General features: G+C 38.2%; 4 protein-coding genes across 4 annotated transcripts; 2 read left to right on the forward strand and 2 right to left on the reverse strand.

The window, feature by feature from the left end:
- Positions 1-468: 468 nt before the first annotated feature.
- On the reverse strand, positions 469-2,774 carry LOC130996892 (cytochrome b-c1 complex subunit 8-like). Its single transcript, XM_057922172.1, has 2 exons — positions 2,404-2,774; positions 469-779 (listed from the first exon to the last, which is right to left on the reverse strand). The coding sequence occupies exons 1-2, from the start codon at positions 2,571-2,573 to the stop codon at positions 731-733; spliced, it is 219 nt and encodes a 72-aa protein (XP_057778155.1). The 5' UTR covers positions 2,574-2,774; the 3' UTR covers positions 469-730.
- Positions 2,775-4,633: 1,859 nt separating this feature from the next.
- On the forward strand, positions 4,634-6,127 carry LOC130998570 (E3 ubiquitin-protein ligase UPL2-like). The gene is made up of 2 exons (XM_057923988.1): positions 4,634-5,041; positions 5,549-6,127. Exons 1-2 carry the CDS (start codon positions 4,634-4,636, stop codon positions 6,125-6,127), a joined length of 987 nt encoding a protein of 328 aa, XP_057779971.1.
- A 977-nt stretch (positions 6,128-7,104) lies between these two features.
- On the forward strand, positions 7,105-8,999 carry LOC130996879 (uncharacterized). Its single transcript, XM_057922158.1, has 4 exons — positions 7,105-7,421; positions 7,516-7,702; positions 7,993-8,169; positions 8,252-8,999. Exons 2-4 carry the CDS (start codon positions 7,694-7,696, stop codon positions 8,762-8,764), a joined length of 699 nt encoding a protein of 232 aa, XP_057778141.1. The 5' UTR covers positions 7,105-7,421; positions 7,516-7,693; the 3' UTR covers positions 8,765-8,999.
- Positions 9,000-9,276: 277 nt separating this feature from the next.
- LOC130998571 (uncharacterized) lies at positions 9,277-10,247 on the reverse strand. Its single transcript, XM_057923989.1, has 3 exons — positions 10,030-10,247; positions 9,507-9,831; positions 9,277-9,351 (listed from the first exon to the last, which is right to left on the reverse strand). Exons 1-3 carry the CDS (start codon positions 10,245-10,247, stop codon positions 9,277-9,279), a joined length of 618 nt encoding a protein of 205 aa, XP_057779972.1.
- Positions 10,248-18,306: the final 8,059 nt, after the last annotated feature.

Genomic DNA, 18,306 nt, shown 5'->3' on the forward strand with positions numbered 1-18,306 from the left:
CGTGTATAGCCCTCGGCGCACCTTGGCTGCTCATCGCAAAGCCTTGGCTGGACCAGCTGAACCCGGCAGGAACAAGGTGGCGGTACCTACTTTTTCCGGCACTAACTGACAAGACATGCAAAGAAGTCCCCACAAGAGATGGCCATTTCTTTCCACCACAATTCGGATTTCACAATTTTGTATCTTTTGAATGTTGCCACAAAATGTGTTTCTGTTTCATGGCACCATCCAAATGCAAGGATGTGCTTAGTATGTCCTGTGCTCTTATCCGAAAAGCACTTCCCCCCCTCCGCCCCCACCTATCTCACTTGAGATTTGTATTTTGGTGGCTCGTACTCCCCTTGGGTATGCCCAAGTTTTTGTACATCTTTTTTCGTTATTTATTTATTTAGTATTTTCATAAAAAAAAAACTACTAAAATGACAATAACACCAACGTAAGCATACATGCAAATATCAGATAAGGTCATTAAATCAAAATCAATGGATAAATTTGAAAATTACAGCGAAAAGATCCAAGCACAGAACTTAAATGCCAACATTCAGGGTAGACAATTTTGTAGCATACATGAACAATTCCATGCATAAAAAAGAAACTGACTGCAAATCCAAGATAAATTCAGGATCCAAAACCAGCAACCAGCAGGCAATACATCAGCTTATTGTCTAGTAAAACTAGATGCTAGAGAGCTTTTCAGAGTCTCGGACAAATCGAGTATTGATTACTAACTTCAGTATCTGTGCTCCATCTTCTCCTTTTCCAGGTACCACTGCACATACCTGCACCAAAAAATCCATCACTTTTGTCAAATCCCCAACGAAGAATCGGAGTAGTTGAAGATTAAAAAAATTAGATAACAACGAAACAAAGTTATTGTTTTTAGTTGGGGGAGGGGAATGGAGATTGGATCCCAGTATCTAACCCTTTTAAAGGGGCCTTTACTTTGAAGGATTAGCCTTGATAGATAAAAATAGTAAAGGTTAATCCCTTGTTTATGTAGATGGATTGCAACTTTGGGATATCCCAAGGCCCATGGTTATTTATGTTAGTTAAGCTAATTTTGCTTAATTCTTATCCCATTGAAAGAGATTGAAGAAATCCTACTCTTGAGAATAAAAATACGCAATCATACATCTTATCAATTATGCAAAGTAAACACTCCTAAATGGGTAAGGAATCCCAACTAGACTACATGTCTGAGGGATAACAAACCAAAGCTTTAGTACAACTGTACAAGAGATAATCGAAGGCAGATTACTGGCAATTTTGTCATTAGGACGACACAGAACTAACAAGGCCAAATAATGCTACTACATTATGCTCACAAAAGTCAAGAACTGGGGTTCTGTCGTGCAATGTTGATAACATCATGCCATATATAACATAGAATGAGGAAGCCGGGTAGCGGGCGAAATGAGTGGACTGAGAAGCCAGCGTTTGACTCTTTTGTTTATTTTTCCTGCTTGTTTTTCTTTTGTCTAAGTGTGCTTCAAATTCCCATGTTCCCTGTTAAATGCTGTGACAATTGTTCTGTAAGCATTCAGGTATTTGGTGATGAAAAGCCAATTCAACCAGCCTCCATCTTAGCAAAACTGAAATTCAACTCCACTTTTGAATCTATCACAAAATAAGAGACAATGAAGCGCAACTCAATTGGTAAGACACTTATCTTCCTAAGTTCATCCACTATGTGAGGGTTCGAGTCATCCTAGGAGAATAAAGAGTCATTATTGATCCTCTATTGAGAGAGAGGGGAAAAAAATCTATCACTAAATAAGAGAACCAAAAACTAATGCAAAGCATCTCCAACTAGTAATCTTACTTCACATGGAAGATTTGAAATAATGGATGAGAATTCAAGACTAACCAGGGGACCTAAGCTCCGAAGGATTCAAAATAGTCTTCATAGGTAACCTCCACAAACACCAATAATCACCAAAAACAGAATTTTGACTCCAGCATAAACAAGAAAATATATATGATGCACTAGAAACCCAAGCTCATCCACAAATATCTTGATGAAACTTGCAAAAATACAGCACGTGACTACTGTACCATGGCTGCCATATTTAGTTACTATTTAAAACAGCAATTTTGTTTGTGAAGTTTTCAAGGTAGGAATATATAATTTTGTGTCTTCAACAAATCACTCCCACACGTAGGAATTGCGAGTCAACCACACAATCAGACATTTTTCAACAAAAACTACGAATAAATAGCATAATACGATCAAATTTTGATCATTCAGATTTCATAGTCATCCCTGTCAATGCAACAATCTATTCATTCACTAACAAACTGCAGTAATCTAACCCAAAATCAGAACAAGGCAGATCAGCCACAAATCCTAACAGAAAGCCACAAACAATTAAGAAGATCCAGCCTATGAATAAAAATTCTTACGAATAGGTGCCAACAAGCGGGCTGAGAAGGAGCGTGGCGCTGATCCAATTCTCGGAGATCTTGTGGGAGATCTTGCCGGACAAATCCTTCCAGAGGCCCGGCATCACCTTCTGCTGAAACGGCGACAGGGCGTACGTCACCGACTTCATCTTCACCGGTATTTTCCCCATATTGTCTCACTCTAGATATCTGCAGAGGTAATTAGGGTTGGAAGAAGTTTCTGGTCAGTTGAAGAGTAAAGCAGTAAAGGATTGAAGAAAATGGAATGGTGATTAAAAAAAAAAAAAAAAACTCCGTGAGATCATTTGGGCTGTAATGGGCCTTAATCACTGGGTTTTGAGTTCTGGACTGCGGTGTCGGGGGTAATGGGTGATTGCAGTTAAAAGCTCCTTGTTCTTCGAATCTAGACCGGATCTTCCCAAGCTCGTAGCTTTATTTTACTTTTTCTAACCTCGGGTGATCAAACTATTTGAAACTAGTTTACCACCCACGCATATTGCGTGGGGATCATTTTATTTTCATGATGCTAAATAAATATGTAGATATAATAAGGGTTAATTACGTAAAAAATCATGAACTTTGGGTCTATTTCTAAATTTGCCATGAACTTTTTTTTTATCAAATTTTTCCTGAACTTAACCAACTGATCAATTTCGTCATGGTTTTCAAGAATCCCCAAATTGAGTGCTGATATGGCACTCTTCACTGACCTGAAATATGACATGGCGCCGCCGGACGGGAACCAAAACGACGTCGTTTAGTTGGGCGTAAAACGACGTCGTTTTACCTCAAATTCTAGCCCCCGTCTTCTCCTCTCTGAACTCCGGCGAAGAGCCGCCCATCGGACCGCCCCTGCCCTCAGTTTTGCAGAGCCCTAGTTTCCCAAATCTCTCATTCCTTAATCTCGCCAGAGCGATGAAAGGCGGCGCGAGGTCGGGTGGCGGCGCCGCGTGAAAGGAGGCGCAAACCCTAGTGAGGTGTGAGGTTGGCGGCGCGAGATCTGGGGAAGAAGAAGATTTTTTGAGGGAGAAGAAGTCAACAGCGGCGATGGATGTTTGGGGAAGAAGAAGAACGGCGCGAGGTTTGTGGTGGACGGCGGCGGTGGAGGTATGGGGAGAAGAAGAATTTCTGGAATGATGCGAGGTCTGCGGTGGACGGCGGCGGTGGAGAATTCTGGATTGATGCGAGCCTAAAATTGAAGATGACGAAGAGTTCCAGAGTTGACTAAGCCTTGCCAGAGTGCAGAGCTGTCAGAGGCAGCTCTGCCGACTCTACGACTCAGCTCTGCCGAATCTGCTCTGCTCTGTCGACTTTGCTCTGCTCTGCCGACATCAGCTCGGTATTACCACGTACGTGCCACATCAGCTCGGTATTACCACGTAAGCGACAGGTCAGCTTGGTATTACCACGTAAGCGACACGTCAGCTCGGAGCTTCACCGGAGCAAAAAATCATGGAAAAATTGTTCAACCCCTTAAGTTCATGGAATTTTTGATAAAAACAAAAAAGTTCATGGCAAACTTGGAAATCGGCCCAAAGTTCATAATTTTTCGCGTAATTAACCCATATAATAATATACATATAAATTTATATAAGAGTTTGATTAAATAAATATATATATATATATATATATATATATATATATATATATATGTATCTGGTTGGGTTAAAATAAAAACCACCCTTAAGATAAGGATGTAGAACTAATCTACACCCTTAATCAATTGTAATTTAACGGCTACGATTAATTCCTTTAAATATGTGATTGATTAATAAATAAAACAATAATTAAATGGAAAAGGGTAAAAAAGTGAACACACAAAAGTTAGTGCCGAGAATTTAGTTGCAGTTTAAACAAAGAGAAAAATTTTGAGGTAGCCAAAATGAAGCATAAAACACAAATTTTGGCCACTAATTGAAAATACTTAAATTTTGTCCTTTTTTTTTATTTCGGACGATTTTAACCTTAAGGGGCGGACCGGGTATCGGGTCGCGTGCGGGTAGGGTTTAGGGTCGCGGGCGGGTTATAGGGTTTGAACAAAACGAATTATTTACCATTTGTGCACCAATTTTTCACCGCCATTTACCGTTCTCCCTCGGCCCTTTTACCCTAAACCGCCCTCAACCGCGCCGCCGGAAATCTCGTGAAAAACTGCCGTGAACTTCTGTCAACCGTCGTCAACCACCCACCTGCATATTATCCGTTTATCCACTCAACTCCATTCCAAAAAATGACCAAGCGCAAGGCTTCACAAACCGGCTCGACCTCCAAGCGCCAGCGCGCTGCAGAATCCGGTGAGGAAAAAGCCGGATCTGGAGTTTCTGGAAGCGTCATAGATATTTGCAAAGAAATCAATGCAGATGAGAGTTCCGGATCTGAGGAACAACAATCACCGATCCGGGTGGTGACTCTTCCAACCACGGCCGAAGAAGCCGACGAGGAAGACGAAGCCGCCGAGGAAGAAGATTCTGGAGAGGAAGAAGAAGCCGTCGAGGAAGAAGAATCCGGAGAGGAAGAAGAAGCCGACGAGGAAGACGAAGCCGCCGAGGAAGAAGATTATGGAGAGGAAGAAGAATCCGAAGAGGAAGAAAACTCCAAAGAGTCCGCCGGTGAAGATGAGGATGATTTGTCATCTACAGTAATTCCTTGAAAACCCTAATTTACTTGATGATTTGCATGTTGGAATTACTCAGTTTTTTTGGGATTTCCTCTCGGCACTTATGGCACTATTAGTGCCATAAGTACCAAGAGGAACATTGATCACTCTGGTTTATTTTGGATTACTTGGTTTATTTTGGATTACTTGGCTTTATTTTGGGATTTCCGTTTGTAGATCTGACGCTTATAACCATTTAACCTGTCCTCTTAGGCTTAGTTGAAGCTGTTAACATTTTTATATATTGACATGTTTCATTGTTCATTTTAATTATGTAATGTTGACCTTTTATAGGTGTTTGTCATTGTTGGAATCTGTTATTGTTGGCATTTTCGTTTGTAGATCTGATGAAATCTGTCATTTTACTTGATGTGTTTTTATTTTAGATTTCCTTTGGCACTTATGGCACTATTAGTGCCATAAGTGCCAACTGTGTATTTAAGATCTCATTATAATACGTTTAGATTTCCTTTTATTTTCGGAATGAAGGTACAATGGCAATACCTACGAAAAGGTATGGAGAAAATAAAACACAAGGTCAACATTACGGGCAAGGAGAACAATATTGAAATCATAAACAATGTTTTAGAGGGTGACAATGTATACCGTGAGCTGCAAGAGTCTGTTTTCAGTGATTTCCTCAAACTACCATCCCGCGTATCACGATCAGGCCAATGCCTGCATCTCATGATATCAAGACAGATAGCAGGAAAATCAAAACCGGATGAGACGGCGTTGTTTTTTATCGTGGATGGCTATGTGACGAGGTTTTCCAGGATTGAGTTTTTTTTTATGACGGGATTGAAATTTGGGTCAAGCAACTTTAACCCATATGCAGATCACATCATACTTGAGAATTCTTTTTATCAGAGAGTTCTTGGCGGTAGGGAAATTTACCCCAACAAATTGAGGGAGATGTTTATGACCCGAGGTTTGGGTGAGCATAAAGCAGACTACGTTAAGGCAGCAAAGATGCTACTAGTGACCGATCTGATATTTGGCTATGATGGTACGAATTACAGAATTCCGGATTGGCTCTGGGTGTTGTTGGAGGACACAACAACATGAGAGGAATTCCCATGGGGCAGCATGTCATTTCAGATGACAATTCATGTAATCAACAAGGTGAGAAGCACTCCAGCAGCAAATAAATCATATCATCTAGCCGGGAACACTCTTGCCTTCTTGGTAAGTAACATTAAATATTGTTCAATTCACACTGTTTTCCCAATAAAAACTAAATTACCTCATTTGATTCTGTGTTGTCAGGCTTGGATGTATTGTGCTCACCCAAAGCTGGGAAAGGATATCGGACAAAGAAAACCCTCAAAAGTATTCCCTCGGATGCTGAGGTTCACCTACACTAACAATCGCAGGAGACCGGAAGTTGACGAACAGGTAAAAATACTTAATAATGTTCTGCTCCTGTTGGCACTTATGGCACTAAAAGTGCCATAAGTGCCAAAGGAAATCCAAAAAAACATGAAGTAAAATGGTCCTTGTGCAGGTTCATTTTTTCACTGAAACCAACAGAAGAGGAAAAGCAACATAAACACTGGGCATCTATTGAAGGAGAAGGAACGCCATTCATTTTGCAGTACAGTCCCACTGCGGATGGCAGCAAGAAAAGAGCAAAGAAAATGGCCGCGAGGTATGAGGGGGTCAGAATGATTCAAGAACGAAGGATAGAGAGCGAAGGAGAAGGAAGAAACCAGCAACAACAAGAGCATCAACAACAGCAACATCAACAACAACAACAGGGAGAGGCTGTGATGACATTTACAGCCTCGGAAATGAAGCAATTTATTGAAAAAGTGGGAGAAAGCGCAGCAAAGAGAGCGTGCATTGAGTTTGTTGAACATTTCAATCGGGAAGAGCTGATAAATGACATAGCTGACTGCGTCGTTCGCAAATTGCGTCAAAGACAGCAATATAGGCCACCACAAGAGGTTAAAATTTCTTAGTGCTTAGTATTGTATTCCTCACACTAATCATTGTTTTCAAACCAGGTTGCAAGCACAGTAGAATGGATGGCGCACTGTGAATATGAGGAGAGATTTTACCGCCAAGTATGGGGAACACCGGCTTCTATGCCAACACCAACACCAACACCCACACCACCAGCAAATGCAGACATTGAAGCTGGAATATCAGCCGCAGCGGCAGCACCAGCAACCGCACATCATGAAGCAGGAACATCTGCAGCAGTGGCAACAGCAACAACATCCCCGCCTCAACAATTGGGGCAAATCAGACCAAAAAGGATGAAGATGCCATCTGCAGCATGTAAAAGTCCATTCCGGCGTGATGATGTCAGAGGAACAAATTTTCTTAGGTACCTGAGGAGCAAAGAAGCTGAACAGTAAGTAATTAAGTAGCATTGAATAGATTTGCCTAATGTATGCCTAATGTATCATCATTCCAATTAACATTCTCATATGCATTGATATGTCCAGGAGGAATGTGGGATTGCCATATCTGGTGGACAAAAATTGGTTTGGTCTGATAAAGAAGACTACCGAAAAGCTAGACAGTTAAAGCATAGACTCCTACCTTGCCGTGCTAGCAGCAAAACCAGAGTGGGCTGGTTTTGAAGGAATTGAATTCCCTGCAAACATTGCCATCACAGGCACAATGTTCTCGGTAATTACTTAATAATTTATTCTTGTAATATATATATTTCATAATAATCAGCTCATCTTGGCACTTATGGCACTAATAGTGCCATAAGTGCCAAGAGGAACATTGATTACTTGGTTACATTTTGGATTTCGGTTGGCACTTATGGCACTAATAGTGCCATAAGTGCCAAGAGGAATGATTACTTGTTATATTTTGGATTTCGGTTGGCACTTATGGCACTATTAGTGCCATAAGTGCCAACCGAAATTACAATATAAAGTATATGACAACTCAAATATAATAATGCACAGGCCGCCATAGACCAAGTATGGAATGAATTACATGGAAAAGATCCGAAAGGCACAACATATGACCCGAAAAGCGAAGAGATCATACAAGAGGAACAAATGAAGAGGCTATGCTTGTTTGCAGTGGGGAAAGAGCCACGATGGGGGGAGTATGTCAAGAAATGGAACGATGTTGAGAAGGTTAGTGTGTCAATACCCAAGTGAGTTAAGTGTAAGTCGTATTGTTTATTTTTTTTGACTAATGTATGTTATTTAATGTCAGCTCATCATGATTGTTCACTTCAACAATCACTGGGCCACCTGTTTGGTGAATTTCACGGACCATGAGTTGACGATATATGACTCCAATCAGCACAAGTTCGATGATATCCATCTCGATATACGTCAATGTGCTTTCATGCCAATCTGCAGGATTATACCACAGATCCTCAAGAAGATTGGCTATTATGAGAAGCGCAATGTGGATGGGAAATACACAGAATGGATATATTCCTACCCATATGATGGATCGAACAATCTGAAACAAGTGGATAGCGTAAGTTGTGGGGTTCTGTCTCTTAAGTATGTCGAGATGATGCTTACTGGAAAGTTCGTTGAAAAGAACATGAGCAAGACGGTGCTTAAAACATTCCGTGAAAAGATAGCAGAAAGCATCTACAAATTCAGCACGGATGCAAGTACCTTTGAGCCCTTGGATGATGAAGATGAACAAGAGGATGCCGGTGAAGGCGAAGATGACGGTGAAGGCGTTGCGGCAGCCAATCTTCGTGAATGAACAATCAGTTTATATTTGTAAAACAATTTCTAGCATGCTTGATAATCAGTTAGTTTATTTTGATTGTCAATCAGTTTAGGCTTGATAAAGAACTTGGTGATCAGTTAGTTTATTTTGATTATGTGATATATATGGTATGTTTTAGTCAAAACCCTAAAGGTTTGGATTGTCAAGTACATAGCAGGTTTGGCACTTATGGCACTATTAGTGCCAGAAGTGCTTAAGGATATCCAAAATAAGTGCTTGCGGAAACGCAAAATAAAACAAAGTAAAATGGCCCTCTTGGCACTTATAGCACTAATAAAGGATATCCCAAAAAACATAAGTGTTTTCAGAAATAGAATACAAAATAAAATGGCCCTCTTGGCACTTATGGCACTATTAGTGCCATAAGTGATAAAGGATATTCCAAAACTCAATGGTTCTCTTGGCACTTATGACACTAATAGTGCCACAAGTGTCTTCGGAAAACATAAACAAGTAAAATGGCCCAAATGGCACTTATGGCACTATTAGTGCCATAAGTGCCATTTGGGACTTGCAAGCATCTGACAGATTCGATAACAGATTCCAACAATGACAAACACCTATAAAAGGTCAACATTACAAAATTCAAATGAACAATGAAACATGTCAATATATAAAAATTTTAAAAGCTTCAACTAAGCCTAAGAGGACAGGTTACACGGTTATGATCGTCAGATCTACAAAGGCTGCATCGTCTCTTTTTTGTACCACTAACACATGACTCACTGCTGCTGACTTCTTCCTGCACTGTAAGTTGCATGACTGCAGTGCACGTAGATTGATAATGTCCTTTCTCATGGCATCGAGAACAAACACGACGGCTCGATGAGCCGGAACCACCACTCTTCATCCTTTTCTCACGCGGCCTCCCAGATTGTTGAACATCACCTGGTGTTAGCACAACCCTCGAAGCAATATCCTCGGGAATGCACCAATCTTCAGGATTCGGTAGTGGCATCACCTCGCCAGAATATATTTCACGGAGAGTAGCAGTTGAAAAGTAATCATTCACATAAGACGACGGGTTCTGGTTCACCTTTCTGCATCAAAAGAAGAATCAAATAAATATCATTATTGTAAATATAATGAATAAACAAGCATAAAGATCGTGCAGAACTATATGGCACTTATGGCACTAATAGTGCCATAAGTGTCATTCGTGCAGCAAAAATGCACTCAATCACATGGCAACAAAAAATAGAAATAAATAAAATAACAAACAAAGAATCAATACTGACCCTATTGCAGCTGCAGCATGAGGACATGGTATCATTTGGAACTGGAACACAAGACACGTGCATGTGTGACTGCCAAGATCAACAACATAACTCTTGTTATCAGATGTAACCTCAAACTTTGTTGGATTGATTGGCTGGACAGACATCTTCAATCCCAAATCAACTGATTTAGCCAATCTCATTGATGCCCAATCTGTCAGCTCGAGAGGTCTTTCCATAGCAAGAACCCGTCGTTCATAGAACCAAGTTCCAATCCTTAATCAGATAGCCTCCAAAAGGGTGCAAACAGGCAACCTTCTAGACCATCAGAGACAATTGTTCAAACTCTCAGCAGGATTAGAGGTCATGAGCACATAGCGACGGACCGGGCAGTGTGAACAAGCCCATCTACTTGGACCAATGTTCATCAACTTCTCATATGCACGAGGTTTAACAGACTTCAAATTCTCCATGTGTTGCTCAAAATCCTCAATCTTGTACGCCCTTGCAGCTAACTTGAAAAGAGTAACAACATGACTTCCCCAATGCTTTAGATTGCTCTGTATGTGAAAGGAACAAAGTGTCTGCGGGGTTCCTGGAAAGACATGCTCTATTGCTTTTCTGATACTCACATGCTGATCAGAAACAAACAGTAACTCATCACGGACACCTAAAGTATGCCGTAGCCGCTTAAGAAACCAAATCCACGATGCATCACGCTCTTTATCTGCAATCCCAAAAGCTAAAGGCAATATCTGTTCATTTGCATCTTTTGCAACAGCAACAAACAAGATACCTTTGTATTTGCCCTTCAAATGAGTGCCATCAATAACTATCATAGGACGACACGACTTAAAGGCTTTAATACAAGCAGAAAGAGCAATAAAAGCATACTCGAACACATTATTTTTATTAGTCTGTACATCTACCACAGAACCAGGATTTGCCTGCTGTAGCATGTGTAGGTACTTCGGCATGATGTGAAAGGAAGTATCCGGGTCACCATACGTCATCTTCAAAGCCAAGTTCCTCGCAGCAAGTGCAGTGCTATACATGACAGAAATATCATATTTATGCTGTAACAATGCCTGAATAGTTCTTGGTGTAAGGGTAACACCTTTAGCCATCACATCCGGAAGGAAATACGATGCCAACACCTTAGAAGACACTTTTGGGGCAGCTTGGTACCTCAGGTCAATTGCGCAGTCATGAGGAACAAATTCAGTAATAGTCCACATTTTTCCCAAAGCCTTCCCACGAATCACAAACGGGCAACCACCTCCAAATTTGCAAACAACATAGTATCTAGACAGTGAGGAACGAACTGTAGTGAATGATGCATGGTTAATAAGATGATAAACACCACAAACTACAACCATCTTATCCTTGCTTTGAAAAATACCACCAACAGAGAATGTATCGCTGCTCGAATCATCCTCCTCTATGCCTAGTTCTTGAAAAGGGACCGAAGCTTGATAAGCAGCACCTCGAATAACCCACTGACTAGTAGGGTGATGATAATTTCCTATCTCTTCATCAGAATCATCACGCGGTGGCATATTCTGACAATCTCTACCACAGTAGTCATCAAAATCCTCATCATCATCAGACCCATAATCACCTTGCCCAACTAAACGATCATCACCCTCATCCTCCTCATCAACATCATCAGCAACTTCACAACAATTCTCAAGACCATCCATCTGATTGTCACTAGAATTAAAATTGCTAGAAGCTGAAACTTCAACAACAGGATTATGTAAAACATGCTTCGCCAAATCATTACTTCTAAGAGAAACAGTCACATGTAAAATCGGCATTTGAACAGAATTCAACAAATGTGACAGTTCAAAATCATCAGTAATCTTCATCCTCATCACCTCACATCTAGGAGACTGAAACAATGCATCAATTTCATACATATAGACAGTCCTATTCTTCATTAAACGAAGTTCAATCTTACCAAGTAGATCAATGAATGTTATACCATTAGACGGTATAGGCATATATTCCCTCCGTCCACCCTCATAAACATTGTTAACCCAAGTTCCTCCATGAGCAATAATAATAGATGTTGCACCCATCTACATAAAACAAGGCAGTGTATGGTCATTAGTACAATTTCATACAACACAAATATTGTAAATGTGATAAATAAACAAGCATACAAACAAGAAAAATAAAACCAAGTGATCTGGTCCTCTTAGCACTTATGGCACTAATAGTGCCATAAGTGCCTACGCAGATCCAAAATACAGACATAACAGCAATCAAATCTAAATCCCTAAATGGAACATCTAAACCCTAATTGGAACATCTAAACCCTAAATGGAACATCTAAACCCTAATTGGATAATCTAAACCCTAATTGGATAATCTAAACCGTAAATGGATCTGCATAGGCACTTATGTCACTAATAGTGCCATAAGTGCCTACGCAGATCCAAAATACAGACATAACAGCAATCAAATCTAAATCCCTAAATGGAACATCTAAACCGTAATTGGAACATCTAAACCCTAATTGGATAATCTAAACCGTAAATGGATCTGCATAGGCACTTATGGCACTAATAGTGCCATAAGTGCCTACGCAGATCCAAAATACAGACATAACAGCAATCAAATCTAAATCCCTAAATGGAACATCTAAACCCTAAATGGAACATCTAAACCCTAATTGGAACATCTAAACCCTAAATGAAACATCTAATCCCTAATTGGATAATCTAAACCCTAATTGGATAATCTAAACCGTAAATGGATCTGCATAGGCACTTATGTCACTAATAGTGCCATAAGTGCCTACGCAGATCCAAAATACAGACATAACAGCAATCAAATCTAAATCCCTAAATGGAACATCTAAACCCTAAATGGAACATCTAAACCTTAATTGGATAATCTAAACCCTAATTTGATAATCTAAACCGTAAATGGATCTGCATAGGCACTTATGGCACTAATAGTGCCATAAGTGCCTACGCAGATCCAAAATACATACATAATAGCAATCAAATCTAAATCCCTAAATGGAACATCTAAACCCTAAATGGATAATCTAAACCCTAATTGGATAATCTAAACCCTAAATGGAACATCTAAACCCTAATTGGATAATCTAAACCCTAATTGGATAATCTAAACCGTAAATGGATCTGCGTAGGCACTTATGGCACTAATAGTGCCATAAGTGCCTACGCAGATCCAAAATACAGACATAACAGCAATCAAATCTAAATCCCTAAATGAAACATCTAAACCCTAAATGGATAATCTAAACCCTAAATGGAACATCTAAACCCTAATTGGATAATCTAAACCCTAAATGGAACATCTAAACCCTAATTGGATAATCTAAACCGTAAATGGATCTGCATAGGCACTTATGGCACTATTAGTGCCATAAGTGCCTACGCAGATCCAAAATACAGACATAACAGAAATCAAATCTAAAGAAACATAAATCCCTAAATGGAACATCTAAACCCTAATTGGCCAAATGACTGCACCACCCAGCTACATGATATCAGAACACAATTGTATGGCACTAATAGTGCCATAAGTGCCTACCATTGACAGCTACACATACAAAAACAACAACAATATAATATACGTGCCAAATCTCGTACAAAAATACAGAAATCACAGAAATAGAAGAACTAGAAGAAATCATAATGTGAATAAGATGAAACAGATCAAACAAACAAATAAACAAACAAAAAAATAACAATCTCATACCAAATCTCGCCCGTTCACTGCAGATTTGTCGAAAGTGGTGAGAGAGGAGGAAGATGAAGATGAGAGGATAATCGTCTCTCTAGTCTCTTCGTCGGCGCCGGCAAGAGAGAGATAGATGCGGAGAGGACAATCAGAGAGAGAATTCAGATACGTCGAGGGCGGTGAGAGAGAGCAGGAGGAGGAGAGGACAAATCGTCTCTCTAATCTCTTCATCAGGGAAAATCACAACGAGAGAGGTGGAGAATTGGCTTCATTCATCATCATCGCGGAAACAATATGGCGCAGATAGAGGTGAGAGAGGTGGATCACAGACGAGATAGAGAATCACAGCAAGAGAGGTGGAGAATTGGCTTCATTCATCATCATCGCAGAAACAATAGGGCGCAGATAGAGGTGAGAGAGGTGGATCGCAGGTGAGAAAGAGAGAGAGAGAGCGATAGATCACGTGTATGTGTTGATCTCTGCATGGGTTAATCCCTGGAGAAACCTGAATCTCCATGAATCCGGATCCGGGTCAAACGAAGGTATTTGATTCATTGGGTTAAGGGGTATATTAGGTAAGACACATAAAAAATGGCCAAATATTGTTATTTATCATTTGGTGGACAAAATTTAAGTTTCAATCATCAATAGGGCCATTCGGCCCTATTATTTCTTAAACAAATGGGTCTTCACTCTTCAACCATAAACTAAACACCACAGCCGTCATTTTCAATTCTCTTTGCAAAAATTACACGAAATCCTTCACTATTATTCGCCAATACAAAAGGAATTAACCAAAATTCACTTCGAAGAATCAAAACACCGGAAAGAATTTTTCTAATTTGGTGATAGATTTTTATGTTCGTGCAGATTGATGGTTCTTCGTGTGTAGATATATTCTTTTTTTGTTTTTTCGATCTGAAACAATATTCGATTTTTTCAGTGCTTGCATCTTGTTTACTTATCAAAATGCATTACAATATTGATTTATAATGTTTTATTAAAGAAAAAAAAACGCATATGAAGATAAATAGGCTTTTCAAATTGAAAATTTTGAAATGCAAACGTGATCCCTGTCAGTTAATAATCGAATTGCATTATAATGTGTAGATGCATTTCATTGAATAATTATCCATATGCGCACATAGGTAACTTAAGAATATAAGTAAGTTTTCTCTATAAAGTAATGCACAGATCTGGTCCACATCTTCAATAATGTTGGTTTGTGCTATGACTTTTAGTATTATGTGCAATTCGAATGTTCGCACATAGGTAACTTAAGAACATAAGTAAGTTTTCTCTTTAAAGTAATGCACAGATCTGGTCCACATCTTCAATAATGTTAGTTTGTGCTATGACTTTTAGTATTATGTGCAATTAGAATGTTCGAAATTTGAGTTTTTTTATGATCGAATATGTATTTTTTGGGTATATATATATATATATATATATATATATTAAAATCTTTGACTCTTTACAATATTTGGATTTGTCATCTATGTTAGTTTGTTTGGGATTGTTGCTAATGACTTGTGAACAAAAAATGTTTTATGGAACGTGAGTGGTCCCCCTATAGCTTGTCATTTTGCATTTAAAAATATATTGTAATGCATTGCTAGTAGTGTGAAATATAACACTGTGCATATGACAATGTCTTAATGTTTATGATGCATTCAGGTTAAGCTTCAGTTGCACAGACATGATCTCCCAAAAAAAAATATAACTAATTCACACATACACGAAATTTAATATACACAATAGCACAATTTTAATAGCATAAATCTACAATAAAACTTGTTTGATTGTTTTTTCAGAAAACCAAACAATGGTCGCACAGTGACATAAAGTTAATAGAATACTAATCTGCACAGAAGCATATATTCATATGCACTAACCGCATGAAACTATCATACACGGAGGATACATTGAATTCTATTATAACACAATATCAACAAATTCAATAATTCATATAAGAAACTAACCCATCTCCATCATTTTGAATGCTAATGGAATAACAATGAATTAAAATGAAAACATAAAGAAGGAACAAGACGCTAATGTAAAAACCGTAAACCAAATGACGAATATTTTAAATACATCAAAACCGGCACTAACATAACAGTTAATAAGTAATTGACATATTTAACCCCACGATAATTATAAAAAAATAAATAATACAAAAAAAATAAATAAATAATATCAGCCCTTAACTTTACAAAAGTAAATGGACAAGATTGGTTCTGCGTTCTTATGATAAGAATGGCTTTTATTTGAACCTTTCTCTGTCTCTCTCTCTCTCTCTCTCTCTCTCTATATATATATATATATATATATATATAGGGGAATGATAAAATAAAAATCAAAGTTAGACTATAAAATAGGAACCATTTCGAGCCCATGGATCATCAAGATCTACGGTTAATTCATCACCTTGTTGGAATAATTCATGGTCCTGAGTTCGAATCCCATAGGTAGCAAAAAATTTAATTTTCATATACATTTACACAGCGGATTCATAGGTGTTCTACATATAATTCATACATTTTAATTAGTTTATAGTTTATAGTCTAAGAGGAGTTTTCTGAATAGCCCTCCCATATGTATATATAGGGGCGCGCTCCAGTGAGACCCCCTATTTTTCGTGTAACATGAGTACAATGAATAAGACATATAATACTAATGAACAAAACGCATATCTAATGAACAAGATGTATATACTGATGAAAAATAAAATTTAAAAAATTCGTAATGAATAAGACATATATACTGATGAACAGGGCCGTATATACTGATGAACAATGCAGTATATACTGATGAATAACAAAATTTAAAATATTCTGCTCCCTCCAGGATTCGAACCCTGCGAAAAAAAAAATCACCCTCCAGATACAATATCAGCCATATGATTGATAAAATAAACGCACCAGATCGTGCCCTAGATCTCATTAAAATTAGGGGGTCTCATTGGAGCGGCCCCCTATATATATATATATATATATATATATATATATATATACTCCCTCTGTCCCAACTTTTTGTATCCACTTTTAGTTGTATTTTTGTATCCACTTTTAGTTGTATTTACAACTAAAAGTGGATACAAAAAGTTGGGACGGAGGGAGTATATGTTATGCTACATACCTTATGTGAGCTCTTCATATGAGCACCGCTCACGTTTAGCATTCGTTAGCGTTATCTTTTTTGTTTTAAATATTTTTTTTATTCCAATACTTCATAAATTGTTATCGAAATCATTAATTTTATAAATTATATAAAAATCAAAGTTCGATTTATTCTAAAACAAAAAAGCTAACGCTAACGAATGTTAAACGTCAGTGGTGCTCACATAAGATATGTAGCATAACATTTCTCTCTCTCTCTCTCTTTGTATATATATATATATATAGGGGTCGCTCCAATGAGACCCCCTAATTTTCGTGTAACATGAGGCACGATCTGGTGCGTTTATTTTATCAATTCTATGGCTGATATTGTATCTGGAGGGAGATTTTTTTTTTCGCATGGTTCGAATCTTGGAGGGAGTAGAATATTTTAAATTTTGTTATTCATCAGTATATACTGCATTGTTCATCAGTATATATTGTCTTGTTCATCAGTATATATGTCTTATTCATTACCAATTTTTTAAATTTTGCTTATTCATCTTGTTCGTTAGATATAAGTCTTGTTCATTAGTATTATATGTCTTATTCATTGTCCACATGTTACACGAAAATTAGGGGTGGATTACCACAAAAACACTTTGAAGTGTATAAAATAGGAACAAATCATGTCCATTGGATCATAGTGAATTAATGGTCCAGATCAAATTATATGGATATCCGAAATTCGTAACTGTTTCCCTTGTAATTCATACGTTTTTCTTATTACAAATTGAAAGTAATTTTGTTACGAATTATGTTCTGATTAGGTAAATTTCAAGCCACAAGATCTAATGGATATGATTTGTTCCTATTTTATACACTTAAAAGTGTTCTTTACTTTGTTCCTATATATATATAATATATATATATTATATATATATATATATATTGTAATGCCCCACTCTTTTAATTACATATTAGAATAAATAGTTGCATTAATTACGATATTTCTTTTGCTTATTTAATTATTACTTGAGATTATTATATTAAGATGATATTAATTACTTCAGCAAAGTCTGTACAAGAGAGGCAGAGTCGGTAGCGCTGCACTCTGGCAAAGCTGTCTCTGGTAGCGCTGCATGTCACGGACGGGGACCTTAATTAAGGATAACTAAGCCGGGAAACCGTGACCAAGGAAGGGAGATTAGAAGCGGGGATAGAAAGGGGCGTGAATAATTAATGAAGGGTCGGACTCAATCATTGACAGTGAAGGGGAAACATTTATAATATAACTTACGTTTAGCCACGATGATTCAAATAACTAGTAAGTTCGGATGGATCCGACTTAAATCAAAAGGGCTTATTACTGAAGAATACGCAGCGGAAATTTATAAAGAATTGTTGTTTAATCATAAGGGCTCGAATAACTTGTACACTCGGATGAATCCGACTTGACTTAAAAGACATAAAA

This window comes from Salvia miltiorrhiza, chromosome 8 (genome assembly GCF_028751815.1).
Source record: "Salvia miltiorrhiza cultivar Shanhuang (shh) chromosome 8, IMPLAD_Smil_shh, whole genome shotgun sequence".
Lineage (NCBI taxonomy): Eukaryota > Viridiplantae > Streptophyta > Magnoliopsida > Lamiales > Lamiaceae > Salvia > Salvia miltiorrhiza.

What these genes read in the sequence shown, in the direction of transcription:
- LOC130996892 (XM_057922172.1), bottom strand. Translation starts at nt 2,573, where the DNA reads ATGGGGAAAATACCGGTGAAGATGAAGTCGGTGACGTACGCCCTGTCG. An exon ending in CCGCTTGTTGGCACCTATTC is followed by an intron (nt 780 to 2,403) that starts GTAAGAATTTTT and finishes TTTTTGGTGCAG; the next exon opens with GTATGTGCAGTGGTACCTGG.
- LOC130998570 (XM_057923988.1), top strand. Translation starts at nt 4,634, where the DNA reads ATGACCAAGCGCAAGGCTTCACAAACCGGCTCGACCTCCAAGCGCCAG. An exon ending in AGGATGATTTGTCATCTACA is followed by an intron (nt 5,042 to 5,548) that starts GTAATTCCTTGA and finishes TTCGGAATGAAG; the next exon opens with GTACAATGGCAATACCTACG.
- LOC130996879 (XM_057922158.1), top strand. An exon ending in AATGGAACGATGTTGAGAAG is followed by an intron (nt 8,170 to 8,251) that starts GTTAGTGTGTCA and finishes ATTTAATGTCAG; the next exon opens with CTCATCATGATTGTTCACTT.
- LOC130998571 (XM_057923989.1), bottom strand. Translation starts at nt 10,247, where the DNA reads ATGGAAAGACCTCTCGAGCTGACAGATTGGGCATCAATGAGATTGGCT. An exon ending in CATGCTGCAGCTGCAATAGG is followed by an intron (nt 9,832 to 10,029) that starts GTCAGTATTGAT and finishes CTTTTGATGCAG; the next exon opens with AAAGGTGAACCAGAACCCGT. An exon ending in TCAGCAGCAGTGAGTCATGT is followed by an intron (nt 9,352 to 9,506) that starts GTTAGTGGTACA and finishes GACCTTTTATAG; the next exon opens with GTGTTTGTCATTGTTGGAAT.